The 26,685-nt window shown below is 38.1% G+C and overlaps 3 protein-coding genes across 5 annotated transcripts; 1 reads left to right on the plus strand and 2 right to left on the minus strand.

Moving 5' to 3' along the window:
* Positions 1 to 719: 719 nt before the first annotated feature.
* Positions 720 to 4,180, minus strand: LOC133987699 (serine/threonine-protein kinase pim-2-like). Its single transcript, XM_062427143.1, has 8 exons — positions 4,132 to 4,180; positions 3,034 to 3,402; positions 2,759 to 2,853; positions 2,609 to 2,656; positions 2,312 to 2,518; positions 1,670 to 1,805; positions 1,336 to 1,518; positions 720 to 811 (listed from the first exon to the last, which is right to left on the minus strand). The coding sequence occupies exons 1-8, from the start codon at positions 4,178 to 4,180 to the stop codon at positions 720 to 722; spliced, it is 1,179 nt and encodes a 392-aa protein (XP_062283127.1).
* Positions 4,181 to 7,778: 3,598 nt separating this feature from the next.
* Positions 7,779 to 14,631, plus strand: LOC133987182 (proteasomal ubiquitin receptor ADRM1-like). The gene is made up of 9 exons (XM_062426466.1): positions 7,779 to 8,009; positions 8,098 to 8,214; positions 9,837 to 9,960; positions 10,072 to 10,158; positions 10,275 to 10,371; positions 11,449 to 11,690; positions 13,167 to 13,324; positions 13,709 to 13,811; positions 14,282 to 14,631. Exons 1-9 carry the CDS (start codon positions 7,800 to 7,802, stop codon positions 14,383 to 14,385), a joined length of 1,242 nt encoding a protein of 413 aa, XP_062282450.1. The 5' UTR covers positions 7,779 to 7,799; the 3' UTR covers positions 14,386 to 14,631.
* A 2,159-nt stretch (positions 14,632 to 16,790) lies between these two features.
* Positions 16,791 to 24,542, minus strand: cables2a (Cdk5 and Abl enzyme substrate 2a). 3 transcript variants are annotated; one of them, XM_062427653.1, is made up of 9 exons: positions 23,971 to 24,542; positions 22,797 to 22,889; positions 20,812 to 20,889; positions 20,535 to 20,634; positions 19,376 to 19,541; positions 19,167 to 19,264; positions 18,733 to 18,839; positions 18,396 to 18,600; positions 16,791 to 17,465 (listed from the first exon to the last, which is right to left on the minus strand). In XM_062427653.1, the coding sequence occupies exons 1-9, from the start codon at positions 24,540 to 24,542 to the stop codon at positions 17,325 to 17,327; spliced, it is 1,560 nt and encodes a 519-aa protein (XP_062283637.1). In that variant the 3' UTR covers positions 16,791 to 17,324. The 3 variants fall into 3 exon arrangements, with proteins under 3 accessions (XP_062283637.1, XP_062283636.1, XP_062283639.1); XM_062427652.1 differs by having other exon boundaries at positions 19,361 to 19,541; XM_062427655.1 differs by lacking the exon at positions 20,812 to 20,889 and having other exon boundaries at positions 19,361 to 19,541.
* Between the last annotated feature and the right edge of the window lie 2,143 nt (positions 24,543 to 26,685).

A 26,685-nucleotide genomic window follows, 5' to 3' on the forward strand; every position in this document is an offset into this window, starting at 1 on the left:
ACTAAAGTAAAGCATTACGACAGACCAACAGATTAAATTTTATCTAAAAAAAAAAGATAATGGTTGACCAGAAAATGCACCTGTTCAATTACTATCATGAAATGAAGAGAAAGCAGTAGTTGATTTCATGATTTAATTGAAAGCGAGATTGAAATACAAAAATAAATATACAATATAAAACACAATATATAAAAAGATATGTACATATTGAAATACAAAAATATACAATATAAAACACAATATATAAAAAGATATGTACATATTGAAATACAAAAATATACAATATAAATAATATATGAAAAGATATGTACAGATTGAAATAAAAAAATATACAACATAAATAATATATGAAAAGATATGTTAAAAAAATAAAACAAACAAACAAAAATAAATAAACACAATATAAAAAACAATACATATAAAATGTACATATTGAAATGAATTTTTTTTTTTAAAGAAAAATGAACACAATATAAAAAACAATACATAAAAAATAATGTACATATTGAAATGAATTTTTTTTTTTTAAAGAAAAATGAACACAATATAAAAAACAATACATAAAAAATAATGTACATATTGAAATGAAATTTTTTTTAAAAAGAAAAATAAACAATATAAAAAACAATACATAAAAAACAAAGTACATATTGAAAGGCAAAAATGAATATAAGACTTTTATAGTCGATGACGAAGGAGGAGGAAAAAGAGGACTTGGCTCATTTCAGCCAGGGGTGGCGCTGTAGCTGCCGCAGGTTGCCGCGCTCTGAAGGGTTTTTTCTGAGACACAGCTGTAAGAAGTCAAGGCAGTCTGGAACAAAGATAAAAGATGCTGATGAAGTGATCCAGAGATAACTAAACATTAGACTGTCTGTCAGCTTTCTTTAGATGTCAGCACCAACTCAATGCAAGTTCAATTAAAGGAAGACGTAAAATTCACATCAAGTGTTCAGATTAGCTGCGACTCATCAAATCTGATTGAAAGGTTGTGAGTCGTCAGGCTGGTCTGGCCAACAGAAATATGGCAGGGTCAGTAACAAATAAGGGCTGGCAAGATGAGCTATTCAAAAATATCTTCAAAAAATTGTCTTAAAAGCAGCATCAGGTTTGTTCAAATTATAATATAAGATCATGCCAAACTAGTTGATATGGTGTTTTATTGGGAATTTAGCATTTTTAAGCAAGTTGAATTATTTGGTACAAAGTTTTTATGGTTACACCACGTATACATTTTTACCATAATCCTCTAATATATTCTCTCAAAATGGACACAAATAAACATCATTGACCCAACAGCATTAGTGTTGCTGCTCTCATAAAGAAATTGTTTCTCACCTTCGGACAGTGGTGTAGCTGAGTCCTTGCTGAGTTGCATTTTGCCACTTAGTATACCAAAGGTGCTGTTTTTAAATCCATGCAGCCAGCGGTACAGCATGGCTCCCAGCTGCCACGCTGTAGTGGGACCAGCGTGATACTCTCCGTAGACGTACCACTCTGGAGGGGCACATGCCAGGGTACCTGAATACACAAAGAGACACAATGAAAACAAGTTTATTCAAACATGGAAATAATTATATCAGAAACTGGCCTATGAGTGAATAGGAAAAGCAAAATCCAGGTATCATACCAGAAAGCATATGTTGGCATGTTCTCTGAACATAGCTACTACATGCGAAGTTTGCTATGCGGCATCGTGGGATTGGAGGATCCATTTCAATGAGTATGTTCTCTGAGCGAATGTCTCGGTGAAACACACCCTTACAGAACATCTCAATTGATGCCTCCACCAACTGTGTCATGAAGACCTGAGAGAAACAAATGAGCTGGTGAGCTTTAAAAATTCCCCGTGAAACAAAATCCAGCTATTAAAGACAATGTGGCTGTTGTCTTAACAAAGAGGTTTGGACTGGGTCCTTCAATTTTACTGCAGTTTGTTACTCCTTATGTTCACATACACACAACAAACCAGGTTACACAGGTATTTAAAACACTGTAGTATCCAAACAGCAGGTCAGTGATCAGATTTCAGATCAGTAAGCACTCTATAATAAAATGAACTTTAGACTCATTATTCTATCATGACCCAGTAATATAAATTACCAGTGATAAGCCAGTTGTTTAATTTTGAATCCATGTGTCCTCTATATTGAGTGAGGACACTGAAGACATGTCCTCAGGACATTTGGGATTTAAAAAAACGTGTGGACTTTAAAACAGCAGGTAAATTAATAAGGAAAATGTACATTTTAAAGATTATTTTTGTGGCCGGTCAACCATTTTTTACGATCCTCCACACACACAACTTCAGTACCTTAGCCTCCTGCTCCTGAAGAGTGCCTCCTTTGAAATCAAGGTACTCCTTTAATCCCAAACAAGGAGCTGGTCTCTCAATGACCAAGATAACGTCATGTTCTACGTAGTACCAGTCCAAAAGGGTTAGAGAGGCAGACTTCCCAACAGACTCCGGTCCACCTGAAGCTCTCTTCATGAGGGCCACTTCTATCGGGATCTTAAACAGCTGAGAAACCAAAATAAATTAAACTGATTGGTTGCTGTTCACATCCGTGATGAGAGAAGTTCAATATTAAGATGATGTCAGTTTACTTACATCCATTTGACGTATCACATGTGCTCCCTGAACATGTTTGATCGTGACCTATAAGACAAAAGCACAAGTACTTAGATTTACACTCTCCGAAGATGTGGGGAATGATTCATTGTGTGTGTATGAGAGAGGGAACATGTATGTGATACTTACTGGTAAAAAATCCCTTGTTCGGCAGCCGTCATAGGCAAATCCAAAATCATCATTTCTGACGTTGCCGAGCCGCATGTACTTGGCATCAAAATCAGCTGCACAAAGAAACACAGATATTGGTCTCTGTAACAAATGTACATTGCTAAAACTACAACTACTGACATTGAGTAGGCCTCAAACTATTCCTTTAAAGAAGAGCGCGCACTAAATGGTGACTGGTCACTGTAATCTTTGACCTTCCTGGGTGGGACCTTCAATTTGTTTAACTCACTCACCTTTGCTGGTGTTCACGCCGGGGAGTGTCGTTTCTTTCTCCTCTTGTGAAGATGAAGAGCCGCAGGAGTTCTGGCTGCGCTCAGAGCTCTTCTGCCTTTTTCTGGGCTCCTCCTCACCAGCGCTGGACTCCCTAGTCCTCTTTTGAGCCTTGCTGCTGCTGGGACTGGTTTCGCTGGTGCTACTGGAAGTGCACCTCTGCCTCTTACTGGGCATTTCATCATGAGGGCTGGCCTTTCTCTTCCTCAATTCTTGGACATCTGCAGATGCTTTGCTGCTGCAGGTACTGGTGTCACTGGTTGTCGGGCTGGTGTCAGTGGAGTTGCAGCTATTCAAACCACTGCCTGACTCAATGATGCTGGTTTTGTTTTCTAGAAATAAGAAATTTAAGTGTAAATCATCTCATTCTTGATTGCATGTACGGCTGGAATCAGTACTCAATACTTTTAAGGTATCAAAATAAATCGATGCCAAGTGGTATATAAAGTCCCATGATATGCAGTGACATCCTGTGTGGTGGTTAAAAGGCGCAAAATGTTTTGGGTGATTCTTCCTCCTATTGTGGTTGTTCTACAAACTGTTGCAGACTTTTTATTTAAGAACATAAAGTGTATTCAATTGCCTTTAATTTACACACACCCACTGGGCAGAAGTTGGTGAATCATAATTTGCTGTATCAGCAGTCTCACTCTTGATTTATCTATTAACTGACTGTATTACAAGTATACCAATATAATTTCAACACATATGCAAATATGTATACAAAAGTGCAAAAAACCCCAGAAACCCCCCCCCCCCCCAAAAAAAAAAAAAAAAAAAAAAAAGGGTGAACACTTATTGGACATTTTAAGCAAATAAAGAAATTGTTCAACATTTGCGGGGACCGAAATGTCGTCACATGTAAATTGTCATCAACTCACAACCCAAAGATAACACATTAGAAAACTAAGATCTTTTAAAGTTTAAAAACAAGGAAAAAAGGAGATTTGAGCCACAACTCAAGGTACAAACTCAAACTGAGTGCACATTGTACCAGGTAAGTAAATCATGGATTATCCTGAAATGAGTCCTGTGTAATTTAGTGCGGGCTTCGTACTCACTGTGATATTTCTCATGGCTCAGAGGCTCATGGGAATGCATAGACGCCATCTCGTGGTCGTTGTAGGTTTAAAAAGGATGCTTCAACAAACAAGTGTTTATCTAATGCAGTGATAGCTAGAGCTGGTGTAGATCTAGTGGTCTAGTCTCAGTGAAAGTCTCTAGGTTTAGAATGTGATGACCCGGGTTCAACTGTTACATCAAAAAATGGAATGTGTGACATCATGTGGAATATGGCATTTTATGAGATCATTTAAATGCAATTTGGAGCTTTTAGATGGATGGATGGATAGATTGGTGGATTGATGGATGGATAGATGGCTAGATGGATAGATGGATAGATGGATGGATGATGAATGGATAGAAGGATAGATGGATAGGTAGATGCTGGTCAGGGTCAAATTTGACCCTTTTTTACATTTAAGAGCTGTCACTAATAGATTTCAACACAGCTTTTACGCTAAAGCCATAAATGCACTAAACTGCATTAAATAATGGCAATTATTTATTTACTTATTTTTGTTTCTGCACTTTAAAGACGGCATCTCAATTTCGTTGTGCTTTGTACAATGACAATAAAGACTTTCTATTCTATATATATTCTATATATACACATTTCTTTTAGCCGGACTTCTCCTAATATGACCAACAATATATACAAATGGAAATAAAATGCATCATTTGTGTGTGTATGTGCAGCTGATTCACATTTTTATATATGCAAATGTACCAATTTGACCTGTGTTTAAAAAAATCAAAAATCAGAAATCACCATTCAAACATGTTGTATTCATCATATTGTATACAATGTTCTCCTGGACCATGAAATAATGATAGTGAATGTCTTTTTTTCTATACGATTAATCAAACTTAATGACTGGTCGATCATTTATTCATGTGAATTGATGTAGAGACTAATTACGAGTAAGAATATGAACAGTATGTAAGGGTTAAAGAGTATATGGTCTAGACCTGCTCTATGTGAAAAGTGCTTTGAAAATAACCTTTCTTGCTATATAAATAAAGATTGACTGATAAATAAAGATTGATGATGGTTGTTAATTAAGATAGTTTATACTTGGTATGTTAAATATGTTGGTTTGATGAGAGTTAAATATTTTACAAGTAGGGTAGGGTAACTTTACTGATCCCCCTTGGGTGAAATTCAAAATTGACACAACATTATTCTTTAAAAGTGATTATTGATTGATTGTACTGCACCTTTTCAAATCTGCTTTTAATGTTTGATGTTTTGATGTTTTTCTTTTGTTTTGTTTTTCTATTTTGTTTCTTTTTCTCTGCATTGCTTTTATTGATTATGTTTTTCATTTATTCTGTATGGTTTTATTGTTTTAATTGTCTTTGATTTTGTAAAGCGTCTTTGAGTATTGTTAAAAGCGCCCTATAAATAACATGTAATATTATTGTTATTATTATTAAATTAAATGAGATACTATATACAATAAAAACAATCTCCAAGTACGATATACTTCTGTTCTCTCGAGAGAATGAAATCATTGTGTCAGTGTTTTTTTCAGACATAACTGCATTAAAATTAATTGCAGTTTCGGCCCTTCTCAGCTTCCGTACAGTCTCTATTTAACAGCAGGTTGTGTTATCTCAACCAAACATGCGCATAAAGACATAACTGACACATGGCTCGACCAATCACATCGAGGCACAAGCACCAGTCAGCCAATCCCAGCCATCTTCTGTCAGTGTGTCTGCTTTGCGACTGAACGCTGTTCCAAAGAGAAATGTAAGTACAATTATTTTTATTTATTTTTATTTATTTTATGTGTGTTCAGGTTGTTAAAGAGGCAGACAGTTGCACCTTTTATCTGCTGGTATAAAATGTAGAAAGTGTCGCTGTGTTGCGGCCTCAGGGAGCTGACAACAAGCTGCACAGTCATCTGTGGGGCTTCAGGCTGCACCAGTATCTGGTTTATTATGGGAGCAGTGGGATCAGACTGGTTTCAGGCGTTTTCTTTCTCTAATCAGCTCCTGGTTCTTATTCTCTGCTCAATATGATGCTTATCTCAGTCAAAAAGAGCATTATTATATTTTTAGTGTAATATTTAAAAAAAAAAAAAAAAACTAACATGTTGAAGGTTAGAAAAAATCAATAAAATGTATTTGCAAATAATAATTACTGTTTATAATATACAGGAATTAATATATCAATACATATATAGTCAATATGGTTATGAGCAGAGTGGAGTGACTCAGCAGGAAGAAGAAATCAACCTGCAGCAGCCTGATATCTGATGTCAGGGACCAAAGCTGCTCTCATTTCTCTCTCAGGATCATACAAATATAGAAATGGTACTTTATTAATTAATAAGGTAAAATAACAATGTTACAGCAGCCACATGACAAATATCACAAAATACTAAAACAATGAGGCAGATAAAGGAAATAAATAGAGTAAAATGCTTAATTATATCCAATAACTAAACAGACTAACATAAATATAATAGAATAAATACAATATAATAGACATTATTGATATAACCATGTGTAGAATATACTATTTGCTGAGTGTAATATTATTGATATTAAAGCCAGACCCATATATCGGTCAGCTGATATTATCAGCTGATTTTGACCACAGGTATATTGGTATTGGTGAATATGTTGTTCCATATGTGCTGATATATATATTTCTTTAAGTTATATAGGCTGCATTTAATGTTTATTTGACCCTTTTTCTTAATTGAAGTTTAAATATACTTACATGGTTCTTATGTTTATATGTCATTTTGTTATTAAGTTAGTTTTAGTTATTTATAACTATTACATTCCCAGTGTAGTTTACTGTTTCAGTACACTAATGTTTATTGTCCAATGGTAAAATATCACAGCTTTATTAAACATCTTTGTCAGAAGTGTTTTTAAGGGGTCATTGCAACAAATCAAAATGTAAGTTTATCTGTATATTCTGTATATATAAAATTATCGGCTGATATATCTATTGGATATTTCTTACTCCTTAATGTCAGTATCAGCCCCAAATATCCAGTATCAGTCAGGCCCTAATTGATATGCTATAATATACTGTACATTAGTATAAGTCAGGTGGATATAGCTGTGATGAGGTGCAGGATTGTCCATGTATGTTAGAATTAGGTGAACAATTCAGCTGCAACTATAGATTCCTTTTTATTATTGATTAATCTGTTCAATTAATCAATTCATCGTTATGTCTATAAAATTTGTGGGAAATGCCCTTTATAATTTCCCACAGCCCAAACCCCAAATAAAGCCAGTTTACTATCACAGAACATAAAAAACTCACATCTGACCAGAAAATGTTTGTCATTTTTAATTAAAGAATGATTACGATGATTATTCTGTTACCAAAATAATTCAGATATACTTTTTTGTCCCCTCATAGAAATTGTTCTTGGGCTCAGTGTTGCTGCATCACAAGACATTTATCTTCCAAACAGATAGACATAAATTACATAATTTAAACAAAAACAATCACAAGAAAACCAGGAAAATAATATTGCACCAGTATGGCACATTATAGAAAGATATTACACAAAATAGTTGGTGATTATAATTTACTGTCACCTGTGTTTTCAATCAGCTATCATGTGTTTCAGTGTATAACAGCCCTTCCTCCTCTTTGTCCCAGCAGCAGTTACTCCTCCTCATCCTCATCATGGCCTCCGGAGCGTTGTTCCCCAGCATGGTGTCCGGGTCCCGCGGCTCCTCCAGCAAGTATCTGGTGGAGTTTCGTGCCGGTAAGATGACCATGAAGGGCAGCACGGTGACCCCCGACAAGCGTAAAGGTCAGGTCTACATCCAGCAGACCGACGACTCCCTCATCCACTTCTGCTGGAAGGATCGGACCACCGGGAACGTCGATGATGTAGGTGACGCTGTCTGCATGTAACACTGTCTGGTCTGTGTTTGACTTTGTTTAATGTGTTTGGCTTTTTATTTTTGTCTGGATTTAGGATCTGATCATCTTCCCTGATGACTGCGAGTTCAAACGGGTGAACCAGTGCACCACCGGACGCGTCTATGTGCTGAAGTTCAAAGCTGGCTCCAAAAGGCTTTTCTTCTGGATGCAGGTATGCAGCTGCCGATCGTCTGCTACACACACTTTTGGTTTTAACTTGAATACACTCATAATGGGAAATTTACAAGAAAAAAACCATACAAGCAATAACTTTATTATTTCATTACTTCTTTTCCAACATATTTTCTGTCATACTGTGATACACATTTTTTTTCTCATTGTCAACAAATCTCATTAAAGGACCAAAGCTAACAATGAATTACACCCGCTGTTAGAGACCAAGCAGTGAGGCAACAAGGCAACGTAATAATGAAGCCTGTCAAAGAGGTCAACAAAAGATAATTATACTCAATATAACAAAAGAACTACAATTAAACTAACTAAACCCAAATACCCCCCATGACACAGCAGCACATGATTCGGCCTGATGAGCTTGCTACTAGATTTAAGAGTCCTCAGCCAGGAAGTCCTCCCACAACCACATTAACTCAAAGACAAAGAAAGAAATGATTAATATAACAGAAAATTGTGCAGAACCCTACATTGTTAAAAAGGCTCAAAGAAAATAAACTAATTCCAAATCAAACAGGCTGTGTAATCTTAATTGTTTGGTGTGGTTGCTTGCAAATGAAATTAAGCTTGTAGATAATCAAGTTAAATTTGAGAGTGAGTTGGGTGGATATTACCCTGAGTGGTTGTGGCCATCACACCCACGAACAAGTATTGTGTGTGTGTGTGTGTGTGTGTGTGTGTGTGTGTGTGTGTGTGTGTGTGTGTGTGTGTGTGTCTAAATCTCGATAAAACTCATTTCTCTGTGCTGCAGAGCTCCATTGTCTTCTTAAAACAATAAAAAAACTCAACAATGAGTCACACCATCACAGCGTTGGTGACATGTTCTTTTATAATGACGAGCACACAAACACACTCTGTAGGTTACTTTGAGGCTGTTCCACATTCACTGTCGAGCTTCTGTAAATACTCAGCAGAGCAAAGAAAAGTGTGTTAATTCACCGCTGAAAATAGTCTGCAGTAAACGCATTATTTACTCCTGTTTGAGTATCGTTTGTTTAAAACTACAGTCCAGCTGCTTTAGGATATTACTCAGCTTTTTTTTCTTAAAATTATATATTTGTGAAGCTTTTTAAGGAATTGGATCTTAAGTAGAAACAAATGAGCTGTGAAGTCAGAGATTACTAAGAGACTTTGGTCTTTTCACAGGATTTGTTGAAAATAATCAGTTTGCAAACACACACACATCTTTTTTAAGTCCTGATGTTGAGCTTTCTTTGTACCTGTCAAAGAGCCAACATAGTCAAATCAGTGTATTTATAGACCACATTAAAAAACAACAAATGTTCAATTCGATTAAAGTCAAAATACGTTATTTCTCCCTTCCAAGGAGCAATTCTAGGCTAGTGAGTGTGCAAACAGAAGTATACACACATAAAAACAAAAAACACAAATATGACAATGTTAGAAAGAGTTGAAACTATTTTTCTGATATATCATAACTTTAAATTAACATACAGTAGGAAGACAATACGACACATTATTTTATCATGGATCAATACAGTTAAACTACTAAAGAAACAGATTAAACTATATATTTTTCATAAATTCATCACATAAGTCCCTGACTAACCTGACTAAGTTCTCTCTTTTTTCTGATTTAAGGAGCCTAAGACCGACAAGGACGAGGAGCACTGCCGTAAAGTGAACGAGTACCTCAACAACCCGCCCATGCCCGGCGCCCTGGGCAGCGGCGGCAGTGGAGGACATGATCTGTCTGCTCTGGGAGGTAACACATGCTCACATCCTAAAACCTGAAATACTCTGTCAGTAATCATATTAAAACTGAATTTCAGTGTCATGGTGGGTGTCACATGCTGTCTTCTGTTTTCATGTAAAGGCGAGGGCGGCCTTCAAAGCCTTCTGGGTAACATGAGCCACAACCAGCTCATGCAGCTCATTGGACCGACTGGACTCGGAGGGATCGGTGTGTAACTTTTTTACTTCACATGTAGTGAAGTGTGTCAAAGAGCTGCAGAGCTGACACATTATCCAAAGAAAGGAGTATCTTAATAAATGCTGTCTCATTGTTTTTAATTACAGGTGGTCTCGGAGCGCTGGCTGGTCCAGGTTTAGCCAACCTTTTGGGAAGCAGCAGCAGCAGCAGCAGCGTTCCTGCAGCCAGCAACTCCTCCACCAGGTATCTTAATGCTGCTGGGTGTGTTTGGTTGTTTGGTGCCGTTTTCCTTATTATTTCACATCATTTACCAAACAAACAAAATACAACGTTGCTAAGAAATATTTGAGGAGCAGTTGGAAAATCTTGAGCTTGAAGATTCATTGTTGACTTTAGAAATAGCAGATTAAAAAAATAAGGAAATCTTGGCTGGAGCTTTCATTCGAGAGCTTTCTTCCAGAGATTAAAATTCCCCAAAATGTCCAATAAAAGTTGAGTTTGTGCTCCTTTTAAAAAAAGATGAGAAATCAGATATCAGTTTTCTCATTCATTTTTACATTTAGAGCTGCAGCTAGTGATTATTTTTTACAATCAATTAATCTGCTTGTTATGTTCTCAATTAATTGTTTGGTTTGTAAAAAATCAGAAAATAGTACAAAAATCTAAATTCCCTGAAGCTCAAGGTGATGTATTCAGACCTTCATTTGCCCGACTGAAAGATCATCTTTAAAAATTATGGAAGACCAAGGCAGAAAAGACACATTTTCTATCATTTGATTCAATTAATTAATTGGATTTTCGGCTCGGCTTACATCAATAGATCCGAACACAAAGGAGCCACAACTGTGAAACTGGCTGCTATTATTACTCATATGATGCTCATTGTTGTTCTTTATGAACACATCAAGTCCATCCTTCATTTTCTAAGGCTGTCAAAATGCTTTCTAGGTCACTTTTATCATCTGCCAAAGAAGAAAATTGTCTGGTATGAAGGGAACTGCAACAACAACAAAAAAAACCACATTCAATATAAACAAGTGCAGACGATGGATTAAGATAAAAAATATAACCAAGCAAGTTAATACAAAAAACATTTTTTCTCAATTAAAAACTACAAAGTTGTGAGTCAAAAAAAAGTCTCAATGCACAAATCTGACTTCACAAGCTCACAAACAAACACAAATGTAGAACAATACTGCCGCAGAAGTTTATTAGGAAGGTTAAAAAAATGGAATATAACAAGAACATAAACTTATCACACAGTAGCTTCATATTTCACAGGCTGATGATGTTAAATGCAGCTTTATTCTCTCCTCTCAGCCCCTCCACAGCCGTCACCCCCACCTCCACCTCCACCACCAGTCGGCTCGGCTCCTCCCAGGTGCCCACCACGCCCATCACCCCCTCCGCCACCACAGCGGCCTCCCCGACAGCCACCACACCCTCCACCCCCGCCGTGACGTCTCTGGCGGCGGGGGCGGCCAATCCCACACAGCCCATCCAGCTGAGAGACCTGCAGAGCATCCTGGCGACCATGAACGTACCGGCCAGCGGACAGGGAGGTGAGCGACCGAAAAGGGAGAAGTGCATAATTAGATCTAATTTAAACTAATTATACAGCAAATAATTAGCATTATAAGCATCACAGTCCCCTTTAATTCTGACATAATGAATTAAGTTTGTCGCAGAAGCAGGAAGCCCCCTCACTAACACTGCAGTCTGACGCTGTTTTGATTAAATTTTATCGAGCTCTTCATCGTTTCTGCTCTCAGAATAATATTTATCGCCCTCACACAGCTCACAGATTCACATATAAGACCAGGGATGCATTTCCTGAAGAGAACATGGTGTGATTGCTTTCTATGAGAGCTATAAATTAAAGAACGCCTGAAATATGAAGAGAAGGAAGAGTGGAAATAAAATATATGAAGAATATACAATCAGCACCAAATGGCAGAAAGACAAAGTTAGTGTCTAACCAGTGAAGAAAGTGCATTAATAATGAGATAAATACAGTGTTTATACATTTTTAATTAAGGTATAATTAATACGTTTTTTCACCTACTTTCTCATATTTTATGGATTAAAATGATAAAATGATAGATTAGTTGAAATAATAATAAAAATAATAGTTGGCCTGGTGCTTATGTGTGAATGTTGGCACTATATATGATGACATGAAAACCAAAGAGAAGCATCACCAGTACTGAAAGTGGACATATTAAGTAATTAATCCTCTATATTTTTATTCAGTTTTTTTATTCTAGGATTTATCCTATGTGTGAGTTTTAAATGGTGAAGTTTCTGAATTGAGTTTAAAGAGAGAATCGTGTCTTTTTCTGACCTCCCTGTGGTTTAATTTCTCACTTTGCTGGAGTGACGTTCAGGTTTACCAGGTGACATCACTGTTATTCCACTTTCTACCAGAGAGGGCGATAAAACACTGCTGCTCAGCCTGGTGTTGAGTCATTGTTTGAAGCAGTTGGTGCTGAAATATAAAATGAGAGTGGATTTCTTTCTCTAGTTCACTAGTTAATTTTAGCACCTTAGTTTTTTATGTTTTGTTTAGTATTTGTCTGCTCTTCTTTAGTCTTTAAGTTTTTATGTTGTATGTCTCACTTTAGGAAGGCTGCTTGACGAGCCCTTATGGGTTTAATTGGCCCCTAGTTAGTCATTGTTTTCTTTTCCTAATCTCCATTTTTTTCCTTTTATGTGCAATAAATTCAAAAATAGATAAATAAATAAATAAAAATATGACTATTACATGAGCATTTTGATTCCCATTACATTTAAATGCACCAGTGGCCGCTAACTGCTGAGTTACTTTTGGTTAGTTAAGAGGGAATAAAACCCCTGCTCATCATTTAAAGGGCCCAATTGATATGACCTGGATTAAGATTAAGTCCTAGAAAAAAAAATACACAATCTAATTAAACTGAAGTGAGTGAAAACGAAGATGTTAATCCTGAGAGAGAAATAAAAAGTAGTGATTTATAATGAGATTGAACTAACCAGTCAGTGATGTTTGTTACCTGCAGTGGACCTGGCCAGCGTCCTGACACCTGAGGTCATGGCTCCCATCCTGGCGAACCCCGAGGTGCAGCAGCGGCTGATGCCCTATCTGCCCACCGGAGAGTCACTGCTTCAGAGCACAGAGGAGCTCCACAACACGCTCAGCTCGCCTCAGTTTCAGCAGGTAGAGAGTTCGCTGGATGCCCTCTGTGGTTTTTTACTCACCTGTATTTGTTTGTAACTCGATATCATTTGAAAACGGGGCGAAAACACAGAGTTCTTCCTTCATTTGGAACAAATTTGTGCTTAAATTCAATGTGAAAAAGTTGCTTCTCTGTTTCTTGACTTGCTATTATTAAATTAGCGTCTTATTCATTAATTGTGTTGCAAGTTGCTTGCAACACAATTAAAGCTTGAGACTGAATTTGACATTCAACATTTTTACGTCCTCGGGCTCAGAAATAGCTCGAGAGGAGTGTTTTCTCCTTTTGGCAGCACTCTTTGTCACCGTGAGACTCATTTTGTTGGTATTTAGCTTCTTGTTCTGGTATTTATTGTGTCTCCGCAGGCTATGAGCATGTTCAGCAGCGCTCTGGCGTCCGGGCAGTTAGGACCTCTAATGAACCAGTTTGGTTTGCCTGCAGAGGCTGTCGACGCTGCTAACAAAGGAGGTCTGTGTTTTTGTCCACTTGATGCAGACACTCGCTGTATGTCTCACTGCTGGAAAACTCTAATTAGTTTGCAAATTAAAAGACAAGTTCACAGTTTTTCAAGTCTGTCCTGAAACAGTCAGACGACCAAATGAACACTGACATGTTTTTCTTGCTGTAATCATCGTCACTCCTGCTTATGCTATTAGAAGGGGGATCAAATCTGAGCAAAAATATATATAAAAGGTTATCTGAAGATAATCTGAAGCTTCAGCTGTCCTAATATCTTCCATAGTTGTTTTCTAGTATGTCCCGACAATATTTTCCTGTTCAGCTATAGTAGTAGGTTTGATCATTGAGGGTTAAAAATAGGACAATGTAACACTATACCCATTCAATTTGGGTTTAACCGACATGTATGACTTTAGCTGATGTGCCAGTCTGAGATTTGAGCCTTTTGTTTAATTCTGAACATTTTTTTATCTTCACAGACGTTGAGGCTTTTGCCAAAGCCATGGAGACCGAGACAAAGTCCCCCCAGGACGGAGACTCTAAAGAGAAGAAAGACGACGATGAAGACATGAGTTTGGACTAATAACTCTTTCTGGGGGGGAATAACTAATTATTATTTAATGTATTTATTTAGCTGCTTCTGCTGTTTTGTAACACATTAAGGATATAGATTATGGGTAACATAGTAGAAACTGTGACTCCCTCTCAGCTGATAGTGCCGTGTTCATCCTCCGTCAGCGTTGAATTAATATTTACCGATCGAACATGTTTGACCTGCATGTCAGCTACAAGCCCGTCCTGTCCTAACACAAGGGAACAGTAAAGTAATGAAAACTACACTTCTTTGTCTTGTTTCTGTTTATTTACCAGTCAGTATTTTCTGTTTTTTTTTTTAATCTTTTCTTTTTTGAACAATCGCTTCACTTTCTGTAGCACTGCCCTGAAGAGAAACAGCTACATTCACACTGTAAATTATTAATTGCGGACATGAAAAAAAAAACCTCAAACTGCAACGTTTCAGAGTCTGAAAATATATTTCAAAAAAATTCATTTCACAGTATGAAAAAACAAACAAACACCATAAAACCATATTTCACACCAAACATTCAGTTCATTTCTATTTGGACGTTTCTTGTAACACAGTTTTCATTTCACCACCGCAGACACCAAAATAAACTGAACCACCATCATGTAACGACTGTCCCCCAAAGTGTTGGCGATTATCTCTCCCAGACAAGAACAACCTTGACATTTAAAGATCTCTACAGCAAAGACAGAAATGTCAACACTAAATATCACTTATGATAAGATGTTTAACCATTTCACTCCCGTTGTAGTTTCAGGCACTTTTTTTTTTCTTTTTTAAAACATACTTGTACATCCATTGGCATCTAAATTTGAGGATTTACTTTTCAATTCAGTTCTGCATTCAGGTTAATACAGTCTGCTACGTGTAGAAGAGACACTCGTTGAAGGTTTTAAATTCCCCTCTCTTGATCAAAAGCACCACAATCACTTACCTTCCATTAACTTATAATGGAGAAAAAGTGATTTCACTGATGAAAGCTACAGTAATAACTTTTAAACTTCTCTTTGGGTTTAGATTTTATGAACCATTTGAAGATATGAAGAAGTAAAATTCCTGAGAAATGAAAAAATGTGACGACTAGCCAGACTATTGAGAGGGGAAAAAATCCAGTGCAGTTTACAAAACATCCCTGGATCATGACATGAAATATATATTTTTTTAAAACCATTTACTATAAATAATGAGTCTATAATCCTGTTTTCTTCCACAGCGGTTATTCTGATTAACAGAGTTTTCAACGTCTGAAGAAGACATAACATACTTTTTCATATTTATACTGTTACGATGTTAGACTTTCAAAGCTTACGGTGAATATATGTTAAAAATGTTCAAAAGTCAGGGCTTTAGATGCTCTGAACTGTGGACGTATTAAGATAAATGGATACGGAGCTGCTGCTCAGCCTTGCTGCTAATTTCCCCCAGTGGCCACTTGTGGTATTGCAACGAAATTTGGCTCAAAAAGGCCTTTTCCTGTAAAATTGCCACTATAAAGGATACCTCTGTAAAACTATTGACAGGACACTTCAAACTGCAGATAAGGTCAGTTATTATTCTTTTATAATGAATTTTTAATCAACGAATGTTTTATATTTGTAAAAATGCCCCAGAGCAGGGTGGGATCTCGTAAGTGGGCCCAACTACTGCACATATTCAGAGGGTCACACAACACAGAACCAAACCTGGAGGATAGAATCTTTTTTTGGCTCATGTGCCAGATGAGTAATTTTCATCGGACGGAATAGGTGCCATCTTTAAGTCTGGTGTGCAATTCTTATAATTCATCCATGATCTGAATGCTCCTTTTGGAAAGTTTTCCGCTACTTCACGATCAAACGGACGTCAGATAGTCGAGCACGTCTTATCTGTGGTGTCCGTTGCCATGGTTCTTCCATGTCGTATACTCACATACTTCGGATCAGATTTCGTATTGAATGTGTACGGATGTCCTTGAGAGCGAGCAGACGTGATTTGACCAATCAGAACAGAGCGGGTTCATCATGAGGAGGGTCTTAAAGAGACAGGTGCTAAAACGGCCTGTTTAAGACAGAGGCTGAACGTAGGGGAGCATAAAGAGAAAGATAAATAAGGAGTTATTCTAGCTGTAAATCAAGCTTATTATTATTATATTTCAGGAGTTTCCTCGGAGTAAAAAACAGACCTGTAACTGTGTGTGATATGTTCCCTTTAAAAAGACTGCTTCCTTCTTCTTTCGACGATCAACAATCTACAGTATTAATGTTTCGGTCTGATGGCTAAAAAATGCTTCAATGTCACAGTGGGTTTAAAAAGGCATTTACAAAAACCAACAGTATGAATCTTTGTCATTACTGCTCATAATAAATACTATACAGGCTGTATAGTAACGAGAAAGGTGCAGGAGAGGAGTATTTTTTACACAAACACAAACATCACAGTACATTTCATTTAAATAGGAGGTTAAAGAATACTACGACGTACCAATTTAAAATAAAAAATAAAAAAAGGTCACGAGGAACCAATAATGAAAGCACAATTAACGTGCTTATTGGACATCTCTAACATAGAGCTCATGACTGGATCAACACCAGAAACGCCACACACACGTACAAAGACATTCAGATAGACACACACACACACACACACACACACACACACACACACACACACACACACACACACACACACACACACACACACACACACACACACACACACACACACACACACACAGTCTAGTCTAAAAACGAGTGTAAACTAATTCTTCTTCATTTTACAGTGAGAGACTCAACCTCAGACTGACGGAAAATAAATAGTACAAGAATTGTTTGATTTAAACACCACAGCTTATAAACTGGTCGATCCTCTGCACACACATGCACACACACAAACAAACACACACACACACTGGCCGATGTTATAAAAACGAAGCCAGAGGACAGTCGGACGACACCAGTCTAACCCTGCTTCACCAGTCTGCGGTAGTGTGGCATGACCTTGCTCTCGGGGAGGTAAAGTCCCATCTCCAAGGCAACCAGCACCGGGAACTCCAGAGGAATCAACTCCCGACTGTTTATACGGAAACGCTCCTCCAGCTTCTGCTCGTCCGTGGGTGGTTGGGTGGGGGTTGTAGAGGGGGTGGAGGGTAGAAGGGGGTTTTAAAAGGAAAACACGTTATAATGTGGTTTGAATCTTAAAAATGTCAAAAATATGCAGATGATTGTATGAAATGTGTGAAATATTGAATTCATTTTGTTTTAATCATGCAGAATAAAAACAGCTGGATGTACTCTGTTTTATATTCTGCTGTCACTGATGAGCTTGTTTTTATATATTTTATAATATATTTGATGTATTTATGATGTTTTATGTTCCAAGATTAATATAATTATGGCCTTTCTTTGCTTTCATACACTACATATGATCAATATTTAATGGAAACATTGTTAAAACTTAAATGGTTTGAATCTAAAAATGTGAAAAACACCAGATGATTGTATAAAATGTGTGAAATATTGAACTTATTTTTATGTAATCATGTGGGATGAAAACAACTGGATGTACTTTATGTTTATGTGTGTCACTGATGAGCTTGTTTTTAAATATGTACTATATATTTTATGTATTTATAATGTTTTATGTTCAATATTCACATTATTATGGTCTTTTTGTGCTTTCACACCCTTGTAATAACACTACATATGATCAATATTTAATGGAAACATTGTTAAAAGTTAAATGTGTGGATGAATCTGCGGTTCAGCTGAATTAGAGGAGCTGTCAGTGAGCAGTAATATAACTTTATTCTTCAGTATTAACCAGTTTAAATAATTAAACTTTAATCTTTGCAGGCGTTTACAGTCCTAACATTGTGAAGAACATGTTTCCAATCCAGTGACAATGTTTAGTAAATAAACCTGAGCAGGTTTTTCCACTTTTAAATATGAGGATGGTTACTGTCCCCTTCTGTTTTATGTTTATATTCTCTTTTAAACAGCAAGGTTTGTTTCTGTGGAACCTTTACTCACATCAATGAGCTGTCTGACTTCTGGCTTCCGCAAATCGCTGCTGATCTTTGCAGCCAGCAGCACGCACGCAGCCGCCACCAGCTTCCTGTTTTGCTTGTTGAGGCGACCCTGCAGCACCAGCTTCTCAAAGTAAACAAACGCCATCGCTATGGTGACTGGCTGGAGACCGCACTCCTCGCTCACGGCCCGCATATCTCTCTTCAGGCTTGTAAAGAGGAAGAAAAAGTCATGTTTACTGATCAGTTTTCTGAGAAAGAGTGCATCATGTGACTTAAACACCACAAGGAACGGTTTGGCTTTCAAAAGTTTTCTTAGAAGGAAGTTAAAATATCGGCACCTTCTGATCTTGCTCAGTGTCAGTTTGATGTGAGGAAACTTTTCTTTGAAGGTCTCGTTCATGTCCTTCTTCAGGTCGGATGGTTTCACATACTCAACAACAGTCGTCTGCAGAAACAGAAAAAAAACACGAGCATGTCGATACAGAAGAGCCTCATGTGAGCGTGAATTATAGCTTCAATAAAACTTTACAGTTTTTCTTGTAAACAGTGTCAGTGAGGTTCATTTAACGCACTAGGAATTACAGTCTTGTGATGTGTTCTAGTGAGCAGCAATAAAATCACGTGAACGGGACATAATGGATGTATTTTACAGTGTTAGAGGGCTGGAGGTTGATTTACAGGCTGCAACAGAACAACTTACTAGTCAAATTAACCCATTTCCAAGACGAATAAAGACAGAAAGCTGTGATATGAGATAAGATAAAAAACTCACCACATATGACGCAAATATAAGAACTCTCTTGTGTCTCCCACAGGGCCACTGAGGGTCACTGAGCAGGTTCGGATCGTACTCTGCGACTTCTTCTACACCTAAAAAAACACAAACAGCAGCAGCAGAGTGTTAAAAGTGTTTGAGGTCAGTCGGGCTGCAAGTGTGATTCTGTGGTGTCTGTGAGCCTAAAAAACCTGTGAGAGCCGTACATGGGTCCTGTGGCGCGGCATTGTTAGGACGAGCAGGGGTGAAGTTCCTCTGCCCGTTGCCACGGAAACGCGACTGAGGGGTCTGAGCCGTGCTGTTCTCCGGTGCTCCGCTCTTTTGTCTTACCAAGGCGTTGGTCGGGTAGAGGAACTGAGCGTAGGACACCGTCTGAGGAGGGAAAGAGGAGAACGTCAAAAACCTTCACAATAAGAAAATGTACAGTACTGTGCAAAAGTCTTAAGCCGCTACTAGCTTTGTTGTTTTAATGACCATCCATATTTATTTCTAGGTCTCTTCATTAAGATACAAACCGAATACACAGGAAATATGTACACAACATTTTTTTTTTAAACACACAATTTTCAAAACAAAATGGCTCCAACAGGCAAAAGTCAGTATTTAGTTTGATCTCTTGTGGCACTAAGCACATCTTGAACTCTTTTGGAGAGACTGTCCTTAAGTTTTCTGAAGTAATCTTCTGGTTTAATATACCAGGCTTCTTTAATCACTTCCCTGGGTTTTTCTTTAGATTTAGGCTGTCTTTTATTTATTTCTCTGTCCAGGTGACTCCATACTGCCTCTCTCATATTCAGGTCTGGAGGCCATTCCATGACTCTCAGTGTTTTATCAGCTGTTTTTCTCTCCAAATATGATTTCACTGCATTAGATGTTATTATTTAATACTGCATACACATTTCCTGTATGTTCTTGTATTCTAATCAAGAGACTGAGAAATAAATATATATGGTCATTATAGCATTGCTAAAACAACAAATCTAATGGTGGCCTAAGACATTTGCACAGTACTGTATCTGAGTGATGTGAGTGTTTCTGCTTCATTCAAAAACCTTCAAATTAAGAAAATGTATCTGAACTCCTGGGGCATCCAGTTTAGCAGCAACATTTGCACTCAGCTCATGCACTTTTTCATTTTTCTTGCACTTTATTGAATTTAGCCCTGTATGGTGCCATTTATTCATTTATTTAATATTCAATTTTTTTTAACTTTGATTACCTATTTTCTAGAGATGCTGTACTGTCTCGTTCTTGTAACAATGACAAATAAAGAACTTTGACTTTTTTTGGTTTGACTGAATGATGTGAGTGTTTCTGCTTCGTTCACACGTCACAGAGACACGTGTAAATGTCAGAAATACTTACTTTGCCGTACGTGCCCAACTCCATACCTTCCAGACAGGGGAGATGGTCTGCAGGCACCACAGTAGACAGCCTTTGTTTCTGAGGCTCCAGCTTCGGATCACTGTTCAGAAAGAGTCACATGTATGTCATTTTCACCACATGCTTCACACTTGCTGCCCTTTTCCCTGAGAATGAAATGGATCAAACAAGAGGAGGTTGATGTAACATAAAAGCGGGGCGGTGGGGTTGGTGGTGGGGATGAGGATGGGTGGTGGGTGGGACGGTGCTGTCTTTGTACCTGAGGTGAGCACTCTGTCCATACGGCAGCACTGAGAAAGTAGCGTATAGCGACCGCTTGGCACAAATCAGCATGATCCTGCAGGACACAGCAAGTACAGGCAGACAAAACAGATGGTGTGTCAGTCTACAAGCAACGAGCACAGTCACTCTCTGCCACTCAGCAGTCACTGTACACACTGCATTCATCATCAGGACTCGAGCTGCGGCCACAGAGACACGTCTATGTTGATCTGCGTCACAACCGAAGCTCAGCGGCCATCGACGACGATCTACAGCTCAAAGCAGGAGGAAGAGGAGGGGAGTCCAACAGTTGGACGAGCCCCAGTTTGTTCCTCTGGTGTTTTAACTGGTAATCAGATCACTGAGATAAGCAACAGGCTTCCCTAAAAATGCATAACTGGATATCTTTGAATAGCAGAGTTGATTAATAAATACTTCTAGAATACTAAAATAATCCTCTAGACATTAAGATGGAAAAATAACCTTGACTAATCTTTAATCAACATTTGTCAATATATATACTGATCATATTATTACAGTTAAGTTTATGTTGTACAAATTGAGCATGGAGATATCAACTTGAAAAAATGGTTAAAAACCTGATAACAGACAGAATATTTTTTTTAAGATGGCTAAAAGAGTCTTTAAAGATACTGGAAATATCCTCAAACAGTGAAATAAAATCTGTTTTGTTCTTGTTTCTTCAGGTTTACAGAACCTCATCTCTGTGATTTGAATATAATAATATTAAAAACACAAGAGGAACAAACTGAGAGCTGAACTACTAAAAAAAACAGGGAACAAACAACCACAAAATCATGGCTACACATTCTCTATTAAATCTCAACCTTCCTTATAAAAAATGTGAACAAACCAATTGATCACAGCTTATTTAACAGCACCACAGTCAGCGAACACAACACTGCAGTATTGAAAGTATGTAAGAAAACGGCAAAAACATCGAGGGGGGGGGTGTGTGAGCAGGGGCGAGACAGGGGAAGCTTCATCTCCTCACAAAAAAACAAAAACATACAGTCAGCGGTCTCTGTGGTGACGCTCAGCAGTAAACAGCCTGGTCGGACCTTCAGGGGGAAGAAACATGAACCTCTTTACAGCCGACAACATTGCAACACAGACGTCTGCTAGTGTTAATTAGCTTAGTTATATAATCTAGAGAGCTTTCAATTCAGTCAGTAGCACGGGCCGCTGTGTGGCTGCCTCAAAACAGAAAGAGAAAGTCAAACCTGAAAGGGGGCAGGTTTGGGTTTTGTGGGGGGGAGTGTGGGGGGGGGGGGGGGGGGGGGGGGTCGTCGCTGCATCATCGTTGTTTAAGCTCACACATGACACATGAGTATGTATGTGGGTATGAATATGAAGGCTGATGTGAGAGAAATGGAGGATAAATGGGGGAAAAAAGGTGGAAAAACTTGATGATATGGTGAGTAGGGATACAAAAATGAAAGTAAAACTACATGCCTTTTGTCAGTGTCTACAGACTAAATTAAAAAGAAGTGATTACCCTACTCATTGTTTTCTAACTTTCTAAAACAGGTCAACCAGCTTCACAAACAGACAGCCAACAGTGTAATATTTCAGTGCTGTCGAGCTTCAGGAGGAGGTAACCTTACTGTTGAAACAGGGGTGTAGCATTTCCTCACTTGCACCTCTTTGGGCTTTCGCCGAGCTTCCAAGGGTGATTAAATTCACTGTGGCAATCACCACTCAGCAGCTGCACCGCTGTTATTCCTCTGTGGGCCAAAACTAAGTCGCTATGCCAGATAAGCAGCTTATTACAATACTAGCGGGGAGGAGAGTAACACTACTGTTTCAGAGTCCAACATAAAAAAAGCCTTTGTTTCTTTCATTTTTTTATATATTTCTCTGGACAGGAAACTTGGTGTAGGAAGCCAGGATCCCTTGTAAATTCCTCTACTGTGAAACTGTGTGTAAATGTGTTAATGTGAACGGCCCCTTTAGACTCACCTACATCCCCTGGTATCATACTGCCTCATACTCTTGATAAAGTGGACTTTCTTTGGCGCTTTGGGTCCAGGGGAGCCGGAGACATTCCTCAACCTAGGAAGAGATGAAGAAAGTTAGACGCGGAGTGACTCTCACATGCTCTGTAATCTGCATTTTTACTGTGATGTAAATCAGCTTACATCACAGATTTTAATGTAAAACCAAAGCAGGGGGTCAAACGCAAACCTCCTTATCAAAATATCAATCAATCACAATCAAACTATATTTATATAGCACCTTTCATACAGGTTTGTGTAGATCAAAGTGCTTTACAGTAGATTAACAAGCTGAAAAGACAGAAAAGGTGTAAACATAAAGAAAAAGGAATAAAGACGATGAGGACAAAAGCAAAAAGAACAAATTAAAAGACAAAAAACCAAATAAGAAATTATATAAATAAATAAAAATGAGATATTAAGAAAAAGGCTTATTTTTTTAAAGTAAGAGTAGTAAAAAAAACTAGGTTAAAATAGATTTTAAAAAAAGACAAAAGTAAAAGTAAAATGAAGTTAAATCGATAAAGTTCAATACAAGCTAGACTAAAACTAGATTTAAAAAAGAGATTAGGTAGGTTTTGAGTTTACTTTTTAAAAAATGTCAACATTTAAACAATTTAATAGGTATTTTCATTCTCACATCATAAATTTGACAACTAAAACATGAGATATAACTTATTTTTAGGCAGGTAAGTGACTGATTCATGTCTAAGAAACTAACAACACAGGACAACAAGGAGCAGCAGAGCAACCCTACTGTAAACACAGTGTAAATAGTATTTTCTATCTCTATTTATACTTCAAATATCATAATATATTACAGTTTAAGGGGTTATAACACGTAAAATGCACATTAAATGCTGAGTACAACATGATAATTAGAGTGAATTCCTCTGTTGATACCTGCAAGTCAAGTCAAGGTGTATTTGTAAAGCACATTTAAAACAACCTCAGTTGACCAAAGTGCTGTAAAGTTATTAAAATACAATATAATCACGCGCAACTATAATAATAATAATAATAATAATAAATAAAAACATTAAATGCAGCTTTCATTTAATGCGGAAGTCCTGTTTAAAGGCCCATGGGGAGGGGAGGGGAGCGAGGCAGACACCTACCACCACCATCATCATGCTCACCTCTGCCGTGAATCCACAGTATTCCCCGCTGGCACCGGGCTCAGTGTTGACGGCGCTGACTTGACCCGGGGGCCGCAGGGCTGCTGTCCGGCGGGCACTGGAGACAGAGGGGTATCGGGGGGCTGCTGCGTCTCGGCTTCACAGACACCCTCCAAAAATACCTCGTTGGCCCCCACAGCAGCACTTGTCCCAGCAGGACCCGGAGACATTACCAAAGAAGGTCGGGTAGGAGTGGGGCTGACTACTCCTGGAAAGCTGGAGGACGAGCCGCTGGAGGCCGCAGCGGGCTCCGTCACCGGGGCGACCTGTGCTTGGCTGTCTGCCGGCAGGGGCTCCACCGCCGCTCCAACGTCTCTCTCCCCGGGTCGCTGTTGCTCCTCGGCGGGTTTTTGGTCGGTGTTTCCATCGTTAAACTGACACTGGGGCCGTCCGTCGAGCGAGATATTATTGAGGAACAACAAAGCTGCCTGCCTTCGCTTGGAGTCCCTCGCTTTCCTCCGGTGCTCCCGGTGTGTCTTGGCCGGTTTACTGCTGCTGCCGGTTGACTGTAGACCGCAGAGAGCGGTCGCCATTCTAATTTGAAATGTGGTTGTTCAACGCATCGGCAACAGTGACCGGTACTAAGACTGAAGCCCCGCCCCTACTGCATCCTTATTGGCTGTGACGGTCATTATGCAACGTCTACTCTGCACATAGTCGTAGCTGATTGGATTAGAGATATGATATGCAAATTTAGTTTAGTTTAGTTTATTAGTTTACACCAGGGGTGTCAACCATGCGGCCCGTGGGCCAGAACCGGCTCGCCGACGAGTCCAATCCGGCCCACTTTCCTTCCTGTCTTTTTTTCCTTCCTTCCTTCCTTCCTTCCTTCCTTCCTTCCTTCCTTCCTTCCTTCCTTCCTTCCTTCCTTCCTTCCTTCCTTCCTTCCTCCCTTTCTTTCTTTCTTTTTACCTTCTTTCCTTCCTTCGTTCCTTCCATCTTTCCTTCCTGTCTTTTCCTTCCTTCGTTCCTTCCATCTTTCCTTCCTGTCTTCTTTTCCTTCCTGCCTGCCTGCCTGCCTTCCTTCCTTCCTTCCTTCCTTCTGTCCTTTCTTTCTTTCTTTCTTAATTTCTTTTGTCCTTCTTTCCTTACTTCGTTCCTTCCATCTTTCCTTCCTTCCTTCCTTCCTTCCTGTCTTCTTTCCCTTCCCTTCTTCCCTTCCTCCTTCCCTCCATCTTTTTAATGGTTCGGCCCATATGAGATCAAATTGAGCTGTATGTGGCCCTTGAATGAAAATTAGTTTGACCCCCCTGGTTTACACATATACAAATGATACAGATTATACACATAGACAACATTAAAAGGGTGTTGGAGATTATTCAAGGCACACTCCAGTGTGAGAGCTACATTAATCAAAGGAAAAAATAGAAAAAAAAGATTGTTAAAAGGAATGTCAAAAGAGAGATTAAGTTTTCACAAGAGATACAGATACATTTACATATATGCTGTACATTTGCACAAAGAAAACTTGAATTAGGATATGTGGGTTGTTTACAAAGATAATCCATAAGAATGATATTGCAACGATAAAACAAACCTTTTACAGCTTTCTTAAAATGTGCAGGTGCTAAATTAAAAAATTGAGGTACCCTGAAAAACATAAGACTGACGCTTCAATTTGATGACTTTTCTGACAACAATTTACATTTAGTCACCAGCCACTTCATTAGGTACACCTGTGCTACCTAATTCAATATAATAAAACAGCTCTGACATAGATTCTACATTTATGAAGTTTAGAATAGAATAGAATAAAACTTTTGCTCGCCAATAACAGACATAAATTACATAAAAACCATAGAATCCATTAAACTCCATAAAATCATACTTAAAATACTTAAATACATAAAATATGTAAGGTATATAGGTGGTGGTGATAAGGTGCATTATATTGACTGGTGTTCCTAATATTTTGCCACCCTCATGTATTTTAATGGTGTAGACAAAATATTAGGAACACCACTCAATATAATGCACCCTAATACACCATCATCAATAATAAATAAAGTGGAATTATCACCTTCTTGAAAATGTATAAGCTTCATAAATGTAGCTTGTATAGCAGAGCTGTTATATTAGATTGAATTAGATTGCACAGGTGTACCTGTGGGCAGTGACTGTATATAGGCTATACAGGAACTAATTGAGCCACTCAGTTCATTATTATCCTAAACCTAATCATGAATATTTAAAGAAAGAAAATCCCATTAATTCTCACTAAATCAAATTAAGGTCTAAACGCTGCTGAATGACACACAAGCAAAAGCAAAAGCCATTTAATCCACAGAAAACATTGGAAAAAGGTGAGGTGAGTGGATTAGTATAAATTTATCAAAGAAACGGAGGGGGGATGCTGAATGCTTTAAAGGGAAAATATTTTAATATGTTAAAAAAAGTGAACATACAGCTCCACAAAGGTGATAAAATGTGCTGCAGATTGGACTGTGTTTCCATTAATTTGTCCTCCCTCTGACTAAGTTTCCATCAGTATAATAGGTGATGCTGTTCCTATCTCTCATCTATCTCTCTTCTTTTATATGATGTCTTGTGAATGATCTGTTGTCGTTTATTAAAAAAAAGCCAAATAACCAACCACATCAGCCTCCAGCTTTGCAGCTTTCACATCACAACATTTTTGCTTTTGATAAAATTGGCAGCAGCTTGTATCTCGTCTTA

Source organism: Scomber scombrus, chromosome 10, assembly GCF_963691925.1.
Source record: "Scomber scombrus chromosome 10, fScoSco1.1, whole genome shotgun sequence".
NCBI lineage: Eukaryota > Metazoa > Chordata > Actinopteri > Scombriformes > Scombridae > Scomber > Scomber scombrus.

Coding starts and splice junctions, on each gene's coding strand:
- LOC133987699 (XM_062427143.1), bottom strand. CDS start 4,180: ATGGCGTCTATGCATTCCCATGAGCCTCTGAGCCATGAGAAATATCAC. Junction 2,854..3,033: donor CGGCGTGAACACCAGCAAAG/GTGAGTGAGTTA, acceptor TTCTTTGTGCAG/CTGATTTTGATGCCAAGTAC. Junction 1,806..2,311: donor TTCAGGAGCAGGAGGCTAAG/GTACTGAAGTTG, acceptor TGTTTCTCTCAG/GTCTTCATGACACAGTTGGT.
- LOC133987182 (XM_062426466.1), top strand. CDS start 7,800: ATGGCCTCCGGAGCGTTGTTCCCCAGCATGGTGTCCGGGTCCCGCGGC. Junction 10,159..10,274: donor GACTGGACTCGGAGGGATCG/GTGTGTAACTTT, acceptor TTTTAATTACAG/GTGGTCTCGGAGCGCTGGCT. Junction 10,372..11,448: donor GCCAGCAACTCCTCCACCAG/GTATCTTAATGC, acceptor CTCTCCTCTCAG/CCCCTCCACAGCCGTCACCC.
- cables2a (XM_062427652.1), bottom strand. CDS start 24,542: ATGGCGACCGCTCTCTGCGGTCTACAGTCAACCGGCAGCAGCAGTAAA. Junction 18,840..19,166: donor TTATATTTGCGTCATATGTG/GTGAGTTTTTTA, acceptor CTGTTTCTGCAG/ACGACTGTTGTTGAGTATGT. Junction 18,601..18,732: donor ACACTGAGCAAGATCAGAAG/GTGCCGATATTT, acceptor CCTCTTTACAAG/CCTGAAGAGAGATATGCGGG.